Genomic DNA, 25,671 nt, shown 5'->3' with positions numbered 1-25,671 from the left:
TTTGTGAAGTTCAAGAACTATTCACCAATGGATACCAAATGGATGGAAGAGGCTGAATTGGCAGATTCGCCTCAGTTATTGCAACTTTACCGAGAAGCTTTCTTACTATAATCTACAGTGACTTAGAATGCTTTTTGAAGCAATGTACATTCTCTATTGTACAGTTGAATACTGCATCTCATTAAATAATGCACAATGTATGGTTTACATTTAGCATTAACATGTGTATCATTGAATGAAATCTCAATGCTTTGAAGTTGGATTTGTTACACTTCAATTGAATGAATATGCATGTTGTGACACTAATAGTTCGCGTATACGTGCTATCGCCCTGTGTTGCATCCGAAAACATATATATTAGAAAGGCTCCTAGTAATCATAGTTGAATACAGGATGTAATCCTCCACCTATGTGAGACTTGAACTTGCAATGACACAAATGGTAGTGGGAAAACTCCTACCATCGCCCCGTGTCATCTATTAGCAAGTGATGCATGCGATGGCACTAATAACATGAAGAATCTTGTTATCGCTCTGTCTCATCCATTAGCATGTATGGCATGCAATCGAGGTCGCTTGCTTCTTTTAAGAGAGGGATATGTCACCAGGTGGTGATACATTTTACAATTGCTTTTCTTATTTACTTATATAAATATTCTATTTTTCTTTTCTTTTATTGCTATTGCTTCTTAACCCTAGAGTTCTCTTGAAATAAGCCGGGATCTTTGCATGGCCAGAAGAGGCACCCATTGGGACAAATTGGACTAATGGTTTGTCTGAGCCTTAGGACCGGTTCCATATTAAATGGGCACTGAAGAATAGAATACCAATGATTTGGGACTATGTGCTTAGCCACTCGAGATGGTGCACGACAATGAGCCTTGCCAAGACAAAAGATGCACATGTGAGAATGCTCACGGAATAAAAGTCACCGTAACTGAGCCATATTACACTTTTTGATGTGGTCACAATGATAAAAGTTGCTCAAAACAACTTGAGGAATGCAAGGGTCACCATCCCTAAAATTTAGGGAGTTACTATTTTTGGACCCCAGAATCTGTTCACGTCATTATCTTCGTTTTTGCAGGAGGATTAATTCTCTAGTCTTTGCTGAGGTCAAACTTTGCACCGATCATGGAGAAATTTAGACCAGAAGGTTTAAACGGGAAAATTGTTATATATATGCCATGTGGCACAAATTCCCAAAAGAGAGAGAGAGAGAGAGAGAGACACACACACACAGAGAGAGAGAGAATTATTTACGAAAAAAAAAAAGCATTATTTACGGAAAAAAAGAGAGAGAGAGAGAGAGAGAGAGCATTAAAAAAACGTATAGGCATAAGGGGCAGATGGGAGAATGAAGTTTTGAGAAGCTGAGGGCAGATTGCTGCAAGAAAATCAGCCATGGAGAGTACTTCTATGTCTCTGACTCAAGTACGAAGGTAGAGCTTGCTCCCTCTGATCAACTCTCTCTCTATTCTCAGAGGAAATGCTTCATATGATGGGCTGATTCCATCGAAGGTACAATTCTGTGTTTTCTCTGAAATTCTGCACATGTATCATTGAGTATTGGTCACAGAAAATGCAGGACATGCTAAACAGTAAGAACAGTGGACTTTGCACATGCTAGACAGTAGGAACAGCGTGCTGGACAGTAAGAATAGTGAATTCTACACATGCTGGACAGTAAGAACAGTGAATTCAGATATCTGCAGACTGCAATTCTGCACAGGAATCATTGAGTTTTGGTCACAGAAAATGCTTTCCTAAAAGGGATGTTGATCTCGACATGCTGTACTGTTCTTATGCAGCTGGGATTTACTCAGAAGAGATGAAAACCAACTGTTCACAGGTTATGTATTTTGGAACATTATCATTTTTGTAATTTTTCATCTTTTAATTGATAAAGAAATACGGAGAGGAGCGCCCGTCTTCGGGGCCAATCTGGTGTTGAGCGAGGGAGTGGGGTCTCTGCTTGTGTGTGTGTGTGTGTGTAAAGACCAAGTGTTAATCGAAGAAACTACTGCTTTATGTGAGCCATAGACCGGTTTCAACTGCCACTCTGAGACCATGGCAAACCATCCACAGCAACTGAGACAGCACTGATGCATGGACAAGGATGGACAACATGTGTCCATTATTTTTTAATCTTGGTATTAATATTTAGTGAAGGTTAATGCTATTGTTGTCAGAGTGCACAAATGCAGAAGCGTATTACCGGACTAAAAGAAAATGAACACATGAAGGCGCCACACACAAATTTGCAAAGAACAAATGCTGAAATGAAGGCCACTGACAAGGATCTCTCTCCATTTGTAAATCTGAGCTGAGAATGAACCAGGGCACGCCAGCCATAAATAGGCTGAAAATAAATAATAAAAACAGTAAAATAATCACAAAAAATCTGCAGCATGACATGTAGCACTCTTGCTTGGCCTGCTCAACCTATATGACTTGATCCACTTGCATGCCCAACTACCGACAACTGCTGCTACAAAATTGTTTGACCTGACTAAGAGATACCTAAGTCTCCCCGAGAATAATTATACTTTGCATGTGCCCGGATGACTAAATCTCTAACACCCCCTCTCAAATTCTACACACGACATAAAGCTCAAGGATCTGGAGTGTTGTCAAAGGATGGTCTAAGGAAGAGCCTTCATAAACAAGTCTACCAAGTTATCCTCCATCTTGCAATACACCAGATCAATAGTCTCATCCAAGATCCTCTCTTGAATAAAATGGTATTGTATCTCAATAAGCTTCGACCTAGCATGAAATACAAGGTTCTATGCCGAAGCAATGCAACTCTCATTGTCGCAATGAACTGTAGTAGGGCCTATCTAAGCACAACCAAGCTCTCCTAACAACCTCTAAAGCCACACTGTCTCACATGTGGAAGATGCCGCTCTATACAGCGCCTCTATAGATGGTAAGTTGTTGACCTCCTATGGTCAACACCTCCGGCACATCCAACCCTATAGAACAAAAGCTAAATCTCCTATATCTGCTTAATAATAAATACCTAGGTCAGGGGTGCCCCTCAAGAACCACAAAATCCTCATAGCAACCTACCAATGAACCAGCTTGGGGTCAGTCATGAACCTTGCAAGAAAACCTACAGGAAAACACAAATCAATCCGAGTATTGAGGAGCCATATCAACGACCCAATCAACTACCATTAGCAGGTAGCATCCGCCACTGTTGAATTTGCATTTGTCGTAGCCTTCCAATTTAGATCCATGGGAGTAGAAATAGACCTACACCCCTCCATCTCAAAAGTGGTCAAAAGCTCTTGCACATACTACTGCTGGAAGATGAAAATCGCTCTCAAAGTCTGCCAAACCTCATTACCTAGAAAGAAGTGGATAAGGCCCAAATCCATCATCTCGAACATCTCGTGTAGTGCCTCCTTTGTTTGCTTGACCTTCTAGGTATACTCACATGTTAGAATGAGATTGTCCACATAAAGCATAAACAAACACATGCCCTCTAGTTGAAGTATGGACATACAACTGGGGATCAACAAAGAAACTCAAATAACCTAACTTCCCTTGAAGTAACAAGTCTATCTTCTTGTTCCAAGCACGGGGTGAAACTGGCCTTTCTTCTTGGAAAGGGTGGTGATGACTTGATTAAGCACTTGATTACAGCAATAAACAAATTCACAAAGCTAGAAAATACAAACTTTACCATACAACCTTGGACATTGGACACCTGGTTGACCCCAAAACTAGCACCCCTTGCAGTATTTCTTTATCTTATATAGCAATTGGACGAAGTACATCCGAGATTCTCTCCTTCACTAATCCAAGTGTTTCTTGCTATCATAAATGACCAACAAGCCTTTTGATTTGTTTGCCCCTTGATTTTCACCCAAGACTTGTCTTAATTTCACCCATGACTAGCCAAATGCTGCCCCAAATCAATTGGGATGGGCTGGCATATGAAATCACCAGCAATTCTTCCAATTCCAGCTACTGATTTCAGTCTTCCAATCCCTCTAATTGTTGGCATGGGTCCCAAGGTGACTACTAAACCCTAATTTCTACTGTAGATTAGGGTTTACAGCAGAAATTCCTTTGATGTCCACCAAATCTAGCTAAGATTTACTCCAAATGGCTGAGAATTGCTGCAAATGTCAGAGCATAGGTTGGAGAAGGTGAGACAATACTCTAGAGAGAGAAATTTCACAGTTTCTTCGCAAGAAACCCCCAGAAATGGCTGCTGCCCTATCAAAACTGCCCAAAAGAATATTGCCTACTACCTGGAAGAGCAATAAATGATGTCACAAGCATCAAATACTATTGCTTGATGCTAGAGATGTCCAAATTGTTGCCGCCTGCCTCCAACAGGGCATTTGCTGCAATCGGCAACCTCAAAAGGCTCTCCCACAGTCAAAAAACTGATTAGCAGCATGTTCTTCCTCTCTCTCTCTCTCAACTTGCATACACTGAATGAGCCTGCAACAGCCCCAAACAGCCTTCTCCCCTCTTGCATGGGAATTTTTGCCAAGTGGCAGCCTTCTTTTTCCATTTTCCAGTATCCTCGAGTAGTTATTGATCCTTAGACTAGCATTAACTAACTAATGAATGCCTAGTCTCTAATGTCACCGTTGACATTAGTGGCCAATTAATTGGTGTAGGCCCAAATCTAACATTGGGTACCACCTGGTATTTGTTAGGTATAACGTATTTCAACTTTTGCCTTTGGCACCAACTCATATCTCAAGGTCTTGGGTCCCACACTGAAATATTTAATGTGACGTGCAAATCACATTGCACATTTGATTAACTTTTAATCATTCTCAATCATTTAATTAATTTCCAAAATTAATTCAGCCCTTTTTGACCCGGCCCAAAATTAGATGTACCCATCCACAAATTAATTGGGTAGGCCATTTGCAACCCCAAGTGGTCACAAGCCTTCACCAACCCATGGACAGGCATTAATTAATTAATTGATGCCTAATCCCTAATGTCACCATTAACACTTATAGGCTAATTAATTATCCTAGGGCCAAACCAACACCAACACCAACATTCACCTAGAACCCAGGTGACATAACTTGTTAAACTTTTGCCGACTCCCACTATTTCCTAAAGGTCATGGGCATGTTACCATGAACTACTTGCTTGCACATCCCATGTGCATCTCAACATTGCACATTTGATTCTTGAATTAATCAAACGTCTCTAGCATAAGCAAAGCATCCAAAAATTTCACATCCTCGTGACAGACCTCCCCTTGAAATCCTTGCAATCATCCCCTATTGCTCAGTAATGTGCCAAAGCAAAAGTATATTGTACTGGAATTTCCATAAGGCATCATAGTGAACACAACATTAGCCATTGTTATTTTACTATGCAACATGCCCAACACTTGCTGAAAATTTCCAACATAGAATAAAACTGAAAAATAGTCCAGAACTATTGCCAAAAACCCATCGGATGCATCCATTTGTCATATTTCTCAACTATTTTGGCAAAACAACCTTAGTAAACTATAAGTTGAGCATAAATCATGGCTAAACTATCAATGGCATTTATTAAACATGCTACTATCCATGAAATCAGCTGAAAACCATTGATAATTGAGCATAAACTGGTCATAATCTGATCATATGCTAATCACAAAACTGATCTCAAACTAATCTCAAGCTGATGTAAATGTATAGTTTCAAAGCCACCTTTTAAACCATACTCATCTGCAAACATTTCACAATGACCAATACACTAAGTAGTGACCTCATGGTAGATATACTGTCAGCACTAAAGCTTGGATGCATGCTGAATACATTCAAGGTCCACTACATAGGAGAGCTGTCTATTATTGGTAGAGTGAAAGTGCTACCTCCCCCTTGAGCATCAAGCACTACACTAGACCCTGCTCTGCTGAACCTATCTGAACAGGATCCAAAGTCGGCTCTAACTAAAAAGACATCAAGGTAAAGCTGCAACAAGTGAGGATGGTCTACCAAGTCATCCTCTTCCATCCATTTAGCATCCATCGGTGAATAGTTTTAAAACTTCATCAAATACCCTCTGGAAACTTTACCTCTAATATTTATTTCTTTATGTGCCAAAATCTACTCAAGTACCAATATCTCATCTAGCTTCTCAACCTCAAGCTGAATTTCAACAAATGCATCCTCTTGCACATCACCATGAAAAGGCCTCAACAAGCTCACATGAAAAGCATTGCATATCCGCCAATGCGGAGGCAACTTCAACCGATAAAAAACACCATTAATCCTCTCCAATACTTGGAAAGGCCCATAGTATCTCATACTCAACTTTAGATACAACCTCTCTCTACCTTTCATCTTTTCCAACCTTGCCTTTTTAATTCGCAACAGTACATAATCACCCTCATCAAAGTGCAAAGCACGACTATGGCGATCACTGCTTTCTTTTGCTTTTCCTGAAATCTCTGAAGTGCATACTTTATCTTTGTATAGGTTGCATCTAAGCTTTCCGCATAGTGATCAGTCTCAAAGATCTTATCCTTAGTATGCAAGATAGGTGATACGTTCTTGCTACCCTCAACAACCTCAAATGGAGCTTTAATAGTAGAACCGTGCACCATATTGTTATATGCAAACTCTACCAAAGGCAAGTATTGCTCTCGTTGTGTCTTATGATCTAATATGTAATACCTCAAAAGATGTAGCACTATGGAATTTGTCTCTTCAAACTAACCATCTGTCTGCGGATGGAAGGATGATGAGAATTTTAGTGTGATACCCATAGTCTCAAACAACCCCTTCCAAAATAAACAGGTCTTCTAAGGATCTCGATTACTAACAATCGACTCTAGCATACAATGGTACTTGAATATAGGTTGTAAAAATAAGAGTGCCTTAAGATCAACCTTTATCTTCTTCCTCACCGGAATAAAATTGGCATGTTTGTTGAACCTGTAGATGATAGTCCATATCCCATCATTCCCTGTAGGTGTCCTAGAAAGCTCAAAGATAAAAGTCCATAGCAATACTCTACTAAGGCCTATCCAGAATAGGCAAGAATTACAACAAACCCAATATCTTTTGCCTATCATGCTTCCATAAGTATGTGTATCACTTTGCAATGGTACTCCTTGTTGGAGAAAGTTATATGGTTTTTCAAGATCAACAATTTGGAGACAAACTCCCTCTCTTCTCACAAATCGCAAGGTCTTGAGTTTCCTACCATACCTGTTTTGCTTGAGGATCAACCAATCCTTCTAGTGTGAGAATGCTTTAGACTTCAACTCCAAGAAGTACGCCATGTCATCTTGCTAAATCATCAACAATTAGCATAAAGTATGAACTCCCCTTGAGTGACTTCGTCATTATCCGTCCACAAATATGCATCAAAACAAGCTCCCAGAGCTCCTTTGCCCTTCGAGAAGCCTTGCTAGGAATCGCATCTCTATACTACATTTTATCACGAATGCAAGACACACATGATGATTCTCGACACCACATAAAGATCAACATCAACCTCCTTCAGCCTCGACATCCAAGGTTGAGAGGGGATTCCTACCCTTTCTTAGTATTCTATAGGTTTCGATGCTTGTCTTTGACATCAGTTTCCGTTCCCTATTGTATCTTCCCTTAGCATTGCATGATCATCATCATCATCTTTGTACAAGAGGGCTTAGACAAGTTAAAAATTTCCCCAAGAGGAACACTGTCCAAGTGGCACTTATTGCATGCACATTGTCATCATGTAGCACACTACTCTCTGCATGTCATTGTGCAAAGCACCCTGGAGCATATCTTAAGCTGTCTCCACCGACGGTTCTTTACCATCACATCACCATACTTCTTCACCCCATTCCCTCATCATTGACACCCACGAATGGTTGGATCAACTTGTTTGTTTTGTGATGCATTGAATCTGCCCATCCCTCTCATTCTCCCCACAAGGCATAGTTACATAACAGGCTACAAACCATATCTATTCTCCCACCCAAAAAAAAAAAAGATTAATTGTGATTTCATTTTAAAGGTCCTAGTAGGCTACTCAGCAACCAACAAGCCCCCTTTATCCAAAGCCTTGGCCTCTCTAAGATAATCGCTTGGACTCCCTTGGTAAGATAACCATCACCTTTGTAGTCTTGGTAGGCCATTGGCAACCAACGTACACCCTTTGTCCGATGCCCTGCTGGCTACTTTGGTGTGGGACACCTTAAGGTAAAAATAAGCTTAAGCTTTTCTTACATTTCCTTTTTTGGTTCCAGTTTTGGGCCCAAGATGTGTGTTGAGCTAAAAATTCATTCTATACTAATCAGCTCTTTAAAACAGCCCCAAAACATGTAAATTACCACAAGTTTCATTTAAATGGGAAGTGGTTCTAAAGAGTTTCTATGTCGCACATGCAAAACCCTAATTTGGGTTTAGAATCTTTTTGTATCTATAAATAGACACGCTGCCCACCATTAAGCCCTAGCCTTGTCTTGCAAGTTTTGGTCATCAACCCTCTTCCACTAGTTGTTCAGCCCCCAATGATTACTGCTACCTAGTCTACGTTGTTGCCTCATCTCCCACTATTGCTAGTGATTAGCTCCCATCATCTTAAGCAGGTCGTTTTTGTATTTTCAGCACTTTTCTTCATCAACCTGCTCTGACTTTAGTAGCTGCTACACTCACGATCCATGTCCAGTGGACAACACACATTGACCCCTCCCTCAACCCACTCCCATGAGAGCCATCAGCTATTGGACAATTCTACCCTTTAGTGTCTTGTACATTCTTTCATTCATTTATAGCATTGGTTCATTCACTTCAAAGTTCTCTTTCTTCTCCATTTGTGTTTATGATTTTTCGTTTTAAGCTTTGCATTTTGTGTTTAGGGTTTGTATTTATTGCATTATTGTCTAAGCTATTGTGTTTTAGTCGTGTTCATACATTCTATGTTCTCAGTGCAAACCCTAGCATATCTTCATAGACAACCCACATCCCTAATAGACAATCATAGGATGTGTGGGCCTAAGCCACTGGGCATGGGTTGAATTCAAAGATGCTTCAATGGGTGTGCCACTATAAGTGGGCATGCTGCAACCAAAAAAGGGACACTCATTATAGCCCACAAAAAATTGTCAAACTCTAATAGGTAGTTTCATTTAGCCTATGGCAACCATATCCATCCTCATAATCAAAGTTTTGACTTCTTAGAAGACTTAACAAGCCCATGGAGTTACACTCCATAGGTCACATTTGCAACTTTTATGCGCTCTTAGAATTGAGCTGGTTTTCTAAAGTTTCTCAACTTGTAGTGTAAAAAAGTTGGTATCTAGTAATAGATCATATGACAATAGCTACTTTTGAAATGGCGTCCCCATTATTGCTTGCTCAGCCGATTAAATAGGGCCTCCTCATTCTCACCTAGGTCCAATCATGCTTAGAGATTCGGGTTACAAGGTTCAAACTCTCCACCTAGCCATTGATTTAATAGAACTACCCTCCAATTTGGAGACTAAGGTGCTCTAAAGGCCACCCATGCACACTGGACAATGGGCATCCCATATCACCCACAATAGGACAAACTCATATCTTGACCATATGTACCTTAAGAAATGCAAGGACTTTCATGGGATTGCTTCTAGCCCTTTTGGGTAAAATCTCCACACCTACAAAACATCCCACAAAGATCCTTGGAATAGCACACAATTAGCATAACCTATGTAACCTGCATAACCTATGTAACCTATGGCATAGACAGCACTAAACTTGTCCTAAAACTTGTTTAACAACAGTTACTTAAGACCCATATTTGCACAAAATAGTTTGCAACTGAGCTAGCAGTCAGTTTTCATTTATTGCCACCATTATCACAAGGTCAAGTTGCATCTAAGGACCATCCATGAAAGCATGCAAGTTTCTATGTACATTACTAAGAAGCAATCCATCCCTACGCATTTATAGGACACAGCACTGCAGAATTCAATTGCAGGATTGAACCTCATTGATTGAATAGGGCTCAAAATTGCTAGCCTCAACTCAAACCTACTTGATTCAACAGAATGCCAAAGCCCTAACTGCGGACATGGACAAGAAGATTTTATGCTGCAATGATCCAAAATCATTTGAAAGCCTGACTAGGATTCATCAAACTTTTTAAAAACAATTCTGTGACTGAGACAAACATTACAATTTCCATGAAGGATGTCCATACCCGGGCAGCATTTGAAAGAACTGTTTCACCATCAGCCAAGCATGCAGCCATCATAAGTGTCTCTGTTGCGCCAACACTTGGAAAATCAAAATGAAAATTGCCCCCTTTAAGTCTTTTACCTTGATGGATCCAGGCATGAACCTTACCTTGCCTACAGTAATTCCACCAAAACAATCATATCAGTCAAGGAACACAGTAGTAGAACATGCAACATGATCAGCACCACAAAATCATTGTGAACATGAGATATGCTTCAGCTGATGAGCTAGCCAGAACATCTCCCCTTGTAAATACAGAAATGTTTGGACCATCAGACCATCTGAGCACACACTGGCTCACCTGACTTCAACATTAGCACCTAATGCCTGTAGTCCACGCAAGTGAATATCAACTGGTCTTACACCTATGTCACATCCTCCTGGAAGAGCCAAAACTGCCTCGCCATACCTTGCAACTAGTGCACCAATAACAAAAAAACCTGCCCTGAGCTTTTGCACTGTGTCTACACAGGGTTCCGCCGAAATTAGGTCTCTAGCATTGATGTCGACATCTGAGCAGCATTGCTGCACATTCACACCCAAAGATCTTAAAACTTGTACCATCCTCTGAATATCAACCAGTTCTGGAACCATTCTTAACCGAACATCTTCACTTGTACATAAGGAGCCTGCTAACACTGCCAAGGCTGAGTTCTTAGCCCCATTTATATGGACATGTCCTGAGAGCTTACAGCCACCAACGACTCTGAAGCTCTCTGCTTCCTTTAGCAGGCCTGGCTGAGAAACATGGGTTTTGGCCTCGAGTGTTTTAACAGTACTGGATAAATGAACTGGCATATCAAATGGGAGTGAGCCATTAAAGCTAGTGGAAACTTCAGAAGCTGTTGTGCCATCATATGCATTGAGCACAAGTGTGCACTGCCTCTTCTTCTCATCACTTCTCACCAGAAACCTGCTGGCATTTCTGCGAAATAGGGGGCTATGGCGCAAGGTTATTGTGTTGATATGATGGTTTGATCCTGAAACTGATGTATACTTGGCTTGAATATGAAACTCAGACTCTGCACTCCAGCTCTGGCATTCCCTCAATCCAGAGACCATGTTGGCGAGCTCCAATTGCTCCATAGGTAGGCAGATTTGGGTCTGCTGGAGCTAGGCCCTTTGAAGCCACAGACAGTTAACATGTTGGAAGGCCATGACATGGCGTAATCGTAAACACAGTCCGCGCGGCATGGTTGACTGACTGCAGGGATGCGTATATCCAAAATGCAGCATGGAACGCAGGCACGAGTGTGGACACTTTATTGAATTTAGGGAGAGGCTGAACAGAGTCCCACGGGAGTGTGCGTCCAAAATGCACAGCCAGAGAGAGCAAAAACTGGAAATTTGCATTTGGACCAGCCAGAAAAGCTATACGGATGTATCATGTGAACACCACAAGATCAGGAATGCCGGATCCCCAAAATGCCCAAAAGGGCACACAGTAAGAAAGAGTGATGATTCGGACAGCTCTGCTGCTGAGTGTGGAATCGGCCGTGAGAGAGAGAGAGACAGAGTTCACACAATGCCCTCTTATTCTTCCACGATTGCAACGATGATAATTCTTCTCCTTCGAACCTGTTCCCACCACGCTTGGCTTCTTCGCCATCACGTGGGAAACATTTTGTGAACCCACAAGTCTCAAGGTCGCATGGCCGAGAGAGAACGTTAGATGTCGGTCTTATCCCAGAAAGAGAGCGATAATTATGATCCCACGATCTATTGATAAAAGGCTTGTCACTGATCCTTCGTACATGGCACTATCAGCAGTTCGTACAATGGCACAATTCCAATCTCCCAGTTCGTACGTGGAAGGACATACCGACTGCCACCTCTGAGCATCAGTAATGGACGCCTAGCTTTTGACATGTGATTTGTCATCCCTCCGTTCGTTGGGATCAGACCTCTTTGAGCTAGGCCCGAGATCAACTTCAAGTGAGCTTTTGGCATGTAATTTGTCATTCTAATTTCCCTCCTTTCCTTAGGCATTAAACCTCTTTGACATGTGGGCCTTAGATCAACTTCAAGTGAGTTTGAACATCCACGGTGTCTATCCGATGCCTTTGTGGAGATGTAGGACCTGCCAAACATCATCTGTACATTCGACAATGCTTCCAAATTAACCATATCAACCTCTTGTTAGAGCTCACTTACAATAGTACATAAAATGCAGGCCTTGGGTCTTGGTTTGGATGTAGTAAATTGTTCGTGTAGCATCCTCCCAAAAAATGCCACATAGATTTAGTGGACCAAAAGTTTTGCCCTCCAGTGTTATAAGATCCGAGATACACGCTCGACTTTCTTATATACTTAAAATATATATGGTGAATATTATGCTGGCACAGAGGGAGAATAGATGAGAGAAAATAAAAAAGATGTAGATAGAGAAAGAGAGAGGTAGAGAAATTGGCAACACACTAGGGACTAGAAGATGGGCCAATCCCCCCTCCCTTGTAGAGTTATATTATTGACAAGGAGCAAGCTCCTCCATTACACATAAGCCAGTTCTTACTTGCAGATCTTGGAAACAAGATCACGGTTCCTTCCACGGTATACAACCGGCTAACACTTGCATAACTTGGAAGTTGGCACCTTTTGATCCTTCTTGAGTCTCTCCTTCTCTCCTACACAATATGTGTAGGGCTCTCCTTTTGGCGCTTGATTTCAGCAAAGCTTCTGCATCACTTGCACCTTCTCTTCTCCTCTTGGAACTTGATTTCAGCAGAGCTTCCGCAGCACTTGCATCTTCTCTTCTCCTCTTGGATGCATTCAAAGTGATGCTTCCTTTTCCTCTCTCACACCTAAGGAGAGCCTCCTCTTTTATAGGCTTTCAAGAGCTTCTCTTCTTGGAGAGAGACTTGAGTTGATCTTCATGCAAGATGTGGTTGTTCCAGGACCTACTTTGGAGCATAATTTCGAGATATCTCTCTATACATTGTTCGGATGAAAAAACATCCAACACGAAAGTTGTAGATCTCGTTGTTTTCGATAACCCACATAACCTGCTTTTAGAGATCGTTTTTCTATCGTGAGATATTTTTAAAATGGATTCACCTTGTCTTTTTTTTTTAAGAACACCTTCTCAAACTTTACTCTTAACTTGTGGTCCATGCAACCACCTTAAGGAGAGCTCATTAAATTGCCTTAGGCCTCAACCTTAAGATTGACTTCCACACAAAAAGCTTGTGTCTTTTTAGACCTTAGAAAGAGAAAATCACTTCTCTCCTCACTTCTAGAGGATCACGTCTCTTGTCTTTCTTAGTGAGAGAATTACCTCTATTATCTTTCTTAATGAAAGAAAAGACCTTAAACCTTGACTTATAAGGGAGAAGATGACCCCAAATGAATGCAATGCTCATTACACACAAGTAAACATTCCTAAGCGTCCCTGGATGCACACATAAATACATATACACAATTCTAATGCACTTCCTCTTCTTAGAACTTAATCCATCTTCATTTACATGTAACTCCTTGGTTCTTGTGTGCATTCTTACACTTGGCAGACACTTCTTTTCCCCTTCATAACTTGTACTGCTTGTACCAAATATCCCCGTGACAGTGCTCTGATCACCCCATTAAGTGATGCAATAGGAATATTGGTCTCTAAATGGTCTCATGGCCATGCTAGATCATCATCAACACTTAAAGAAAAGTGAGTCATTAATTTATTGACATGAATTTATAAAATAGAGAATGTGTAATAAGCAATCGATTTAGTGACATCTAGAATGGAAAACTCTTCCATTTTGTCAGATATTTAATCCAATTGCAAAGATCACATACATTTAGTGCGCCAAAAGTTTCGCTCTCTAGAATGGAGAACTCTTCGACTTTGTCCAATATTTAGAGCATGAAATTGACATTTTCATCTTTCCTTGATGTTACTATTGAGATGTTAGATCATTATCTAAGGTTGTTTTCACAAGGTAATATGGGTAGGACCCAACATTCCCATTGTGTAGTGTTGAGTTAAGCCATAAGTGTTATGCCCAATCTATACTGTTGAGTTGAGCTCCATAGTGTGACAAGGTGGTGGTCTAGGTAGACCCTTCATGCAATCAACCACTTGATGTAAGAGCTCCAAAGTTTCAAGTATAGCTATGGAGCTTTAAATCATTTTTTCAACCCATTTCCTTGTGTTTTTCCTTGAAATAATATTTGATGCAATGCCTATCCTATTAGCACCCTCATAAGCCTTAGTTGTTAGGCTATAGAAGAGATTTCTACTCGAGACAATTAAGGCTAATATGAATTCATTATAACTATTCATCACTTGTGGGGACGTTAGAAAATCTCGCAATGATTATGATTAGAGTACAAAATGAACAACACAACTAGCCTATAATTTGTGTGGATGGCGTGAAGAGAGAAATAATGTAGGTGCCCAAGAGGTATATGGATGGTATGAAAGGAGGAAAATCTAGGTTCTTTGGGATATTTTGGATATCTAGTCATTTGCATAAGGAGCCTTCTTTTTGTATAGCACTCAAAGAGATATCTTGCTTTATACTTTGAAGCTAATGTGTCAAGGAGAGGACTGGGGAGAGAGAAAGAGGAGAGAGAAGAGAAGTAGAAGAGAGAGAGAAAGAGGATGATGAGGAGAGAGAAATACTAGAAAAAGAGAGAGAAAGACAGAAAAGGAAGGAAGGAAGCCATAAAAGCTAGAGAGAGGGAGAGAAGATGAAGGAGACTTATTATTATAATCTGATGGTCCAAATGTCAAGTCCCTTACATCTTATATACCCGCTAGTGTAGTAGGTATTTTCCTCCATTATTTTATTTATGTATTCCCCATCTCTTACATTCCATTCCCACCCAAAGGTTTTTGCCCTCAAAAACAAAATGGGCACTTATTACAAAATAGGGCAGGCAAGTCCAGAGTACTACTTTGTTGCATAATTACAAGGGGTTATTCAATAAATCATGCAAAGGTTATGTATGTATATTGGGTTATGGATAAAATATGATATATGGGGCATGATTGGGGAATAAGAAAAATCCAATTTTTACCCATATTTAGTGTGAGGAATTGAGTGATGCAGACAGTGGACACCATGGTGTTTACTATAGGACCTGGCTGTAGTAAACTTGCAATAACTTTTGATAGGCAACTCCGATCGAGGTGTTTGTCACATAGAAACGAAGCTTACTTTGAATACTTTTTGCCCATATATGGCATTAAATGTTGTCCATAATTCAGAACCAAATCTGATTGAAAATAGAGAGTGGTCAGCAATCTTCCCTACACTAAAATATAGCCATAGATAACCAATCTTCAGCCAAAAGAGCCTACCAAAAAGAAGAAATTGCCCGCAAGATGGATGCTAGTCTAAATGAGGTCCCAAACAATTCATTAACCTCCTGGATCAAAAGGTATTCCATCATAATGATTGTCCAAGAGAAGAGAATGACCATCAACCAATACTCCAATCCACCCGGATCAAATGAATACAAGGAAGTAACCCCATAATCAAGTCCATAATCTCCCGGATCATAGGGAAGCACAATGTCATCTTCATCTTCATGTATGCCCAAATCATGTATTACATCATCATCAGATATATACCAGTCATTGTAACCATGATCAAGGTACTCATTATCAAATGTATTTAATGGCTGTTGTAAACCTTGATTAAGTGTAAACTGATGCTCAAGAAGGTCATCATGAGGTTTCTCCAAGAGTCTAAAACCTTCAACATAACCATCTACATTTGTGAGTCCCTCATGTGATTCTTCAACTAATATGTCATGAGCTTGTACATCTTGCTCTTCACTATTCCCTTCTTGTACATCTTCTCATTGAAATAACTTGAACAAACATCAACATTTCACAATAAACTGTCAGAAGCAATTACTTCAACACCTGCATGCACTAATGCACACAAGGTAGCAAGACTTAACACCAGTGCACCATGATTGGCTTCTTGTCAATATACAAAGTGATGAACATTTACCAACATTCAAGATAAGATTTTCTGAACTTTATGAACATGCTTATGTGCACCAGGAAGGTGATAATTTGACCCTCCAATTATCATACATGATCCAGGAGCTAGTTTTATCAGATTGATCACGCTGCAAACGACTTCCCATAGCCACATGTTGATATAGCATTTGGGTTACTAAAAGAAAACCCCCACCAATAAGAGCATCACTATAGTCCAACTGCATCGCGTACAAATAAAACAAGCTCTTTGGATCACAAACTGCATGGCAATGTAGGTCATGTTAATAACCCTAGAAATTGGACTTCTTGCTCTTTTCCCTTGAATCTCCAACCACTTAGAGAAATTGGCATTAAGTGTGTCCATGGTGGCTCTCATTTGACGCATTTCCTTCATCATCTCAGCATGATTTTCTTTCATCATCTTAGCATGATTTTCCTTCATCATCTCAGCATGATTTTTTGCACTGTGTACATCTTCTTGTTGATCATGTTGCTCATTATCCCCTTCTTGCTATTCAGCTTGCTCATTGCTCTCTTTTTCATCATCAGTACCTTGAAAAGAACTCATCATTACATTTGGGTGATCATGAGCTATGAACTGATTGGGATGTAAGATACCATGGTAGTTATGAACTTGTTGCTCATCAAAGCTAAAAGAGTGCTGATAAGCATGACCATTATTGTCATGTCCATAAGAATTGGGCCGTTGAATTAAGGAAGGTTCACATGTATAATCATGACTATGTCGCTGAAAAGGTGGATGCTCATAAGCATAAACATGTTGCCCATAATAGCCATTCTGCTGCTGCCAAGGTTCAATGGAATGATACTCTACATTATGACATGGTACATCATATCTATAAGCATTAACATGCTCTCTAGATGTACTTGCATATTGCTCATGTTCATTTGCATATTGTTGCTATCCATATTCATAAGATGCATGCAGATCATAGTGTGTACCATTAGCATATACATGTTGGCCATAAGCATAAGCATCTGGTGCATAATGCCCATGAAAATACTCATCATGACCATAATACTCATCATGCTGTTGATAATACTCAAGGTCAAATCTTGCTCCTTTTTCTCTATCCGTCTTCATAAGAGCAATATACCGATCAATTAAAGCTCCAAGTTTATCAATATTAGCCTGTGTTTGAAGCCAACCTTGTTCATTAGAGTTGGGGATATTGATCTTAGTTGCCACAACTTGAATAGTATGTTTCCTAGCCAAGATACTTCAATTTGACAAACCCAAATACCAATGCTGTGAAGAAAGAAGCTATGACTCTGCCACTTCAAGTGAATCAAGTAAATTCAAGTGTATCCTTGTCTGATGCAAATCCTCCACATCAATGTAGCCTCTTCATTCCAATCTTACAATGCAACATCCTTCATGGACTCAAGGATAGCCTACAAATCCAGGCCTTGCTCAACCTCAAGTGTGGCCACAAGTTTCTCAAACTGCTCAAAGTGGTATGACAACGGTGGGGGAAGCATGCACACATTTACTGCTGCTACATACAGTGTGGCTCTACTTACTGATTTTGCTACTCTTGATTCTTGTGTTAGGGACAGGCCAACCTTACAGGGGTGGTGATCATCCACTCATCACGGTTCAATGGTTCAAATGAAATAAGTGGCTACAGATATTCTAGCTAATCTTGTGTCCAAATCAGGTCATTGTGAATCATCTCTAGTAGACTTGGAAGGCAATGCATTAGTAAGGAATCAACATCTCTACAATCTGCAGATCATGATTGACTGTTAGCTTGCCACCATAGTTCCTCTTCACAATGTACCTCCAACTGAGAATGTAACTTTCACAGACCTGCAATTTGCATTCCAAATAGTTGTGGCTCAAAAGAAAGTATATATAGTGGAGCAAATGGTATCCCAAATGGTTTTCATAAGTCACACCAAGACCTTGCTTTGTAAATGATATGCCATGCGCACTCATGTTAGCATGTAATACACAACACATACACAATTGGCATTCCTACAGATGGCTCAATTCTGAATGATGAACCAGGTTTTGTTCCTTGTGATATGATGATAAGCCACAATAGAAACTCAGAGTTCAATCCTTCATAACCTTCAACAAGTTGTTGGCCATGTAAACTATTAGGTATATCTTGAGTGAGGCCAATACACCTTCAACAAGTTGTTGGCCATGTAAACTGTCTAGTTTTCCCACATGCTCCATCATAACAGTAATGATTCAAAACCTATCAATTTCTCTGAATCCAACATTGAACTTGCAAGTATGAGGGCATCATCATCAAGTGTGGAATAACTATTTCTCTGTCTTCTTTAGTTATGCTAAGTTACTTTCTTCTTTAGTTATGCTACCACCATGAACATGTGCTCCAAATCTGTAATCCTGCAATGCAAGAACCAACCACAACAATTGACTTCTCTCAAGAAAACTAGCAAAAGCCAGTCTTCAGGTGCAAAGTCTCATGCTTCTACAGAGCAAATCAATCCTATGTCTCTGTCAAACAGAGCTGGTGCGCTGCTTTGGTGCAATTGGAGATGTCTTTGGATATCTTGCTCAAGATAATGAAGTTCCCATTAGAAAGAGCTTTCCAAGCATTGCAGGTGCTCTTAATGTCACTTGGCTTAATGGTGCGAGTTCTTCAAATGGTTTCCTTGTGCTAGGTGATAGGAGTCTATGGATGTCTAAATAGATTAATAGCCATAATCAAGAAACAGGTCATCAGTCTGTAGATGATCAAAGCAGGAGATTTTGCCTACCTCTAGGACAAATTATGGAGCAAACATGTATAAAAAACAAATAGATTAGTCTCAGAACTTTTCTGTAATTATGCCAACACAACAATTGCCTGTAATGCATCCTTTGGCACTACTAGCTGAAGAACTGTTAGCAATTGCAAAACTAGATACATCCCCCTTTGTTCCCATCTTAGCTTGGTGGCATCCTCAGGCCCCTGCTATTTCTGCATCCATGCTGCATAAGCTGTACTTATGGCAAATTGAAACCTTTTGTCGAAGGTATCTCAAGTTTTACTGATGACATAACATCTATTCTTCCTACCACTGATAGATTAGAAATTGTTTTGAGATGCATTAAATACTTGCATGGACAACATTTGATATGTCATCTGCAACAAGTGGACCACTAGCACCACTTGCTCCAAGAGCTTCAACATCATCTATTTCAGTTTCGAGTCAGGAATTAATTGGAGGTTTTGATGCCTTTCCTAAGAAACCAAATGGGAATTCTCAATGGGCAACACAATGGCGTGCCATGCCAATTGCATCTACACCACCTTCACTTGAATCTACTACAGATGATTCGACATCACTTATGGGGTCATCAGCTTTGTTGCCAGCTCTTAGCCTTGGAGCTCTTTTGTATGAAGACAATTGGAAGGCAGATAAATTGATGGGTTTTGTAAAAATTGCTTTGGCAAAGCTGAAGCCTGAAGTTCTCTTCTGGCTCACTTAATGGATCTCTGTGTGTCCCTCCTTCAAGATTGAAGAAGGTGTAGCGTTCTCCTATTCAATTTTTTTGACAAGGATTCTTTGGATCATTCTGATGAGAAGCTTGGATCAAAACCTTGTTTAGCAGTGTTAACTCCGAGAGCAAAAGTATGCCCAATAGCTTCGAATGAAAACTCTTGAACAACAAATCCTCGAAGTTAAAACAACACGATGAATTGAGCAAGGAGAAGTAGAACTCTAACTCTGATGGTGATGGTTTTTGAGGTTGAGTTCATCGGTTCTGAGGGCTCAAATTTTGGAGTTGCACTGCTAAAAACCCTGTCGGGGTAAAGGTGCCTCTGCCTAGCCGCCCGTGTATTACTACACTGACAATACGCACCACTGCACACTACAGGTGGTGGATACCTGTCACTATCACTTTATTCTTTATACTTTTAGGGATAGTTTGAATAAAGGAAGGTCCGGTCACACATTGTGACTATTGGAGTTCCCATTTTGTGTCTCTCTCTTTCTTACTCTTGCTCTCCTGCCATAGCTCTTCCAAGCAAGCTTCAATCCTTCTCACCTTTCAACTGGTATGAGAGCTTGGCTTCCCGACTTCTTGAGCTTGGTTCGTGGTATTCTTAGCTTCTATTCAAATACCTACAGCAGTGGGTCTCCTTCCCGGCAACCATAGCCGACCTTCTCGAGCTCCCGTCACTCCCCGGCTTCCTGGGCACCTTCTCGGCCTATTGAGACACCCTCAGGGCATTTCTACAAAGGTATTTAGTGTTCTTTTAGTGCTTTTATTCAGTTCTCAAGTTGCAATCAATCAGGTCAGCCATAGCTCAAACCATTGGAGCTTGTATCTTGCTCTCCCTTGTATTTGAGCACTTGAGGCTTGTTGTGTGCCTCCTTGGGCACCCCTTGAGCCTCTAACTATTGCTATTGAGGCCACATGGATGTACAATAGTAAAAGAACACATCAACAAATTGGCATCATTTTTTGTTGTTTCATGGAGAGCATAACACATCATCACATCTACTCCTTAGTGATGGATATGTCATGCTTCTTTGGGCTTAGCAATGCACTTGGATATGGTCTCTAACATGTGTTGAAGCCTCCTTGATCATTGGCATCGGATTTGGGTCTGATCTCTACATTCCCAGGACTGTTTACAGCAGTCCCATAGTCATGTTATGTAGAAGTAACATTGGCATCTAATGCTATGCTTGTTTGGACACTTCTAATTAACCAATTTGGTACCTATTGATGCCCGATTGTTTGGGGAATGCAAGGCACATGTTATGCCATAATTTTGGACTGATTTGCTTGCTGAAAATACTTAGTTTTAATAGTAAATCTTTGTTGTAATAGAGTGGACTGAAGTTATCTTACATGCCTTTGCCTTTGGTTATGCCTATTGGTTTTGGGCTATGTCTTTGTTGGGATATGCAATGAAGTATTGACCTTCGGAGTACGACATCGATGCTATAATTGGAGGCTACATATCCTATATGCTCATGATATCTTATTGATGCTTGGTCTTGGATCTTTCATCACTGGTGCTATCATATGCCTTTCTTGAGCTTCTTGGCTTGATCCATATGGCTTTTGTGCCAGTGGGAGCATCTTTGGATGCTTGATAGACATTGAGTAGGTGGTTTATGCTATTGAGCTTTGAGTCTTCTGAGACTAGGATCTTCTTCACTTGGATGTTGCATGGTTGATATGTTGTGGTCCGCATACATGTATTTGGGCTGATTTGGGCTTTGCACTCCCTGAGCATACACCTCCTTGTGTCAGGTCTTGCTAGTGTTGTGTACACTTTGTCCTATTACACAGGGGGTGTGCCAGCTTACTGACATATTTGTTTGACATGCTTGGGTGTTTGCTTGATGTTCGTATGACTGTCACATGCTAATTTATGCCCGCATGATGTTGGTTATGCTTTGACAATCAGTGGTTGCCTTGGTGCATTTATTTTGCCTACAATTTTCTCTCATTGTACCTAACTATAATTTATTACATCAAGTAGTTATGCATGGACTGACGTGGAATTTTCATACTGAATCATCCTGATTTTATGTACTTTTGATGGTACTTGGCGGGCAGCATCATTAACTATCAGTTCGTGGTCATTCTGCCTTAGTTTTGATGGTATTTTGGTTGTTTATATCAGAAAACAACAAGCAGTTTTGAACTATCCACACCACTTTGGACTGCAGTATGGCATCTTCTTCCACTGACAGTGCTATCTTCAATATCACTAAGCTTGATGGTACGAATTATGCCTATTAGAAGAGCCAAGTTTGGCAGGTATTGGTGCAAAAATCGTAGACAAAGCCACTAAGGATGCATGGCGAGCAGCCTGAAACTATGACAGATGACGAATGGGATGAGCTTGATGAGTTATGCAAGTCCACCCTCAACTTGTCTCTCACTCAACAGGTGCATTACAATGTGGTCGAGGAAATACAGAGTGCTTGGCAGCTTTGGGATAAAATCAAGGATCTCTATGACAAGAAAAGTCCAGCAAGTCAGATATATTGGCTGAAGCAACTTATGGACCTTTGCATGAAGGAGAATATAACGATGTCTGCTCATTTGAGCCAGTTCCATGCTATTCTCAAAAACTTGACTTCACAGGGCATTATTTTTAATGATGAGGTTACTCCATTGTTTTTGCTTGGGACTATGAGTGAGTCATAGGATGTATTCCGCACTGCCTTATGTACTCCTGCTACTATTTTGAACTTGTTTGATGTAGAGAGTGCTCTTTTGCAAGAAGAGATCAACTATAAGAACTTGGATGCCTCTCGTGTGTCGCATACTTTGACTGTTAGAGGAAAAGATGGTAAGAATGACCATGGGTATGGATATGGCAGAGACTCGCAGAAGTCTAGGTCTAAGTCGCATGGTAAGTCATGCAGCAAGTCTCATGGGAGAAATGCTAATGTGACATGTCATCATTGTGGCAAGAAGGGTCATGTATGCCCACAGTGTCATGAGTTGTGCAATGAGAAGTGCAAATATAAGGGGAAAGACAAAGTACAGGAAAAGTCCTCTAATCGTAGCATGGTACGTGCGAAATCCAGTGTAAAAATAGAGAAGATAAATGTCATGCAGGCTGATGACTCTGATGGGGAGTACATACTTGCAGCTAGTTCTTGTGATGCTATGCCATTGACTGAGGTTCACTCTATGTATGCGCAGTGCTGGATTTTGGATTCTGGTGCTTCATTTCATGTTGCACCTTGCCGTGAGTGGTTCCACTCCTACCGCACTGTCTCTGGCTCAGTTTGCTTGGATAATGACAAGTCACTTGCTATTGTTGACAATGGGGATGTACGGCTACAGTTCTCTACTGGCAGTACTTTTTTGCTATAGGATGTATGTCATGTACCTACGCTTACACGCAGTCTTATGTTTATAGGGCAGCTTGATGATGCTGGGTTTCATGTATCTTTTGGGGATTCTGCCTAAAAGATCACCCGTGGTGGCAGACTTGTGCTTGCTAGAGGTACCAAGGCTGGTAGCCTCTATCCTCTTGTAGTTGATGGATCCTCTGTTGATCATGTTTTGTTAGTGGGCTCTATACCACATGTATCTCTTTGGCATGTCCGCTTGGGCCATATTTCCTTGAAGGGAATGAAAATGCTTTCTGGTTTGCAGTACTTACCGCCCCTTGACTATGCATGTTTTGATTCATATGAGTATTGTCTTTGTGGTAGACAAACTAGAAATACGTATAAGAAGTCTGGTAGGACACGCATGAGTGAGCCCTTGGCATTCAAACATTCAGATGTTTGTGGGCCCATGCCCTGTCAGTCTGTGGGTGGTGCAAAGTATGTTGTGACGTTCATTGATGATTTTTCACGTAAAGTCTGGGCTTACCCCATTAAGCTTAAGTCAGATGTCTTGGCTGTGTTTCAGAGATGGTTCACAACGGTTGAGAACCAGACTGGACATAGGCTGAAATGCCTTAGGACTGAAAATGGGGGAGAATATGTGTTACGTGCTTTTGAGCAGCTATGTGACGAGAGGGGTATTAAGCGTCAATTGACCACCCCCTATATCCCACCCTAGAATGGTTTGGTTGAGTGGATGAATTGAACCATCCAGGAGCGTGTATGCAGTATGCTTAGCCATCTAGGCCTACCACAGAGCTTTTGGGCTGAGGCAGTCAGTACAGCTGTGCATATCATAAATAGATCACCTTCCAGTGGTTTAGATTTCTAGGTTGCAGAGAAGTTATGGACTGGGAAACCTCCGTTTTATGCACATTTATGAGTCTTTGGATGTGAGGCATATTGCCATGTGCCCAAGGACAAGCGTAGTAAGCTGGATCCTAAGAGTGTCAAATGCATTTTCCTTGGCTATGGAGATGCAGGCGAGATGGGTTTTCGCCTCTGGGATCCGCAAGCACAGAAAGTCATCCACAGCCATGATGTAGTCTTCCATGAAGACAAGATGCATAGGCAGCTTGAGAAGGTGGTCGAGATACGCAAGGTTATATTCTAGGAGGAGCCACGTGCACCTGCATAGCCAATGGGACAGCTTGCAATAGAAGTTGGTACACATGGCTAGGGCATTGGACATGATGCTAGATATGCAGAAGAGCCTGCAGTGAGACAATCTACTAGAGCTAGACGTCCACTTGATAGATTTGAGCCCTCGATGCATTATGTCTTGGTTATAGATGCAGGAGAGCCTCTCATCTATGATGAGGCTATGCACAAGGGTGACATTCACTCTTGGGAGAGGACTATGCAGTTTGAGATGGACTCCCTGCATAAGAATATGACTTGGGATTTGGTTGCATTGCCTAACGGTAAGGAGGCTTTGCCATGCAAGTGGATGTACAAGCCGAAAAGTACCCCTGGACACCCCAAGCCGGCTTATAAGGCAAGACTTGTTGCTAAGGGTTTTAAGCAAGAGTATGGAGTTGACTTTGATGAAGTTTTTTCTCTTGTGGTCAAGATGACCACCCTATGCTTGGTTTTGGCCTTAATCACACAGCTTGACTTGGACATGTCAAGATGTAATAAAGCATAAATGCCTTAGTCTAGGGTAGGCTAGGGTTAAGTATAAAAGGTGGAGATGTAACATGTGAAGGATCTTTTTGCCATTATACAACATTACTTGTTTGAGGTCTCAACCTCCCACCATCTAAGAGGGTGAATACTCTTGGCCACCATAGCTTGGGGTACATATCTTGTTGCAACCACTCATCATTTGATTCTCAACCAACATTGGTAATATCATTTCATGCCTAGCCACCTTGGCTATGGTTCCTTGGCATTTTATGTCGATTTCTTGTATTTTTAGTTTAATGGCTTCCTGTGGGAATTAGCTTCTTTACATCGGTATTAGAGCATGGACTTCGATCCATGGGAAGAGTCATTTTCATGGTGAATCTGGTTATAGTTTAGGCACAGAGTAATTGGAGGACAAGAATTAGTCGCATGATTTGATTCAATTAAAACCGTGACTAGTTAAGATCCTGCAGTAAACTGTGACTAAATTTGATGGTCTTGAAGAATGTCTAAAGAAACAATGGCGTATTCATGGTCATTTTGGTGGTACGTGGTCAATTTTGGGCCATTTTGAAGGATCATGGACTTAATTGAAGCCTAAACATGGTTTGGAGAGGTTAAACCATGGTTACTTTTTTGGAACAATCTTCTTTTCTCTTTCTCAAGCTTCCTCTTCAAGCTACCATGGAGGAAATTACTCATCTCTCTCTCCCATTGCGTTTATCATCTATCCAACCTATATAGGATCAAAGTAGGCATCCTTAGCTTGAGATTAAACACCTATTTGCTAGGATTTAATGAGGTATTCATCACGTGGTTGAGGGAGTATGCTGGCAACATTTTGAGCCATTTTTCCTGCACCTAAATCTGCCATTTAATCAAACATTTGGTTGATTGGAGGCTACAACCTCTTCCACAAGGTTATTTGAAGCACAAAGGTGATGTACAAGGCATCGATGGCATTCTTCCTCTGCATTGGACCGACATTGAGTAAATATTGGAGCTTCCCTTGTAACTAATGATCCCCCTTATA

The 25,671-nt window shown here is 40.8% G+C and overlaps 1 protein-coding gene across 4 annotated transcripts in view; it reads right to left on the bottom strand.

Annotated features, from left to right (window-relative positions):
- Nucleotides 1-12,099, bottom strand: part of LOC148025505 (uncharacterized) — a 62,509-nt gene extending 50,410 nt beyond the window's left edge. For 2 of the 4 annotated variants that reach the window (XM_087692675.1, XM_087692677.1), the window contains exons 1-2: nucleotides 10,500-12,099; nucleotides 10,161-10,311 (exon numbers count right to left, since the gene is read on the bottom strand). In XM_087692675.1, the coding sequence (XP_087548801.1) occupies nucleotides 10,161-10,311; nucleotides 10,500-11,284 (936 nt within the window). In that variant the 5' untranslated portion in view covers nucleotides 11,285-12,099. The remainder of the gene's footprint in view (nucleotides 1-10,160; nucleotides 10,312-10,499) is intronic. The other 2 variants (XM_087692676.1, XM_087692673.1) reach the window with 2 other exon arrangements.
- Between the last annotated feature and the right edge of the window lie 13,572 nt (nucleotides 12,100-25,671).

Source organism: Lygodium microphyllum, chromosome 14 (assembly GCF_053477565.2).
Source record: "Lygodium microphyllum isolate KBCC chromosome 14, Lygodium_microphyllum_v1.1.10, whole genome shotgun sequence".
NCBI lineage: Eukaryota > Viridiplantae > Streptophyta > Polypodiopsida > Schizaeales > Lygodiaceae > Lygodium > Lygodium microphyllum.
The sequence above is the reverse complement of the archived record's forward strand: the minus strand, read 5'-3'. Positions and strand labels throughout refer to the sequence as shown.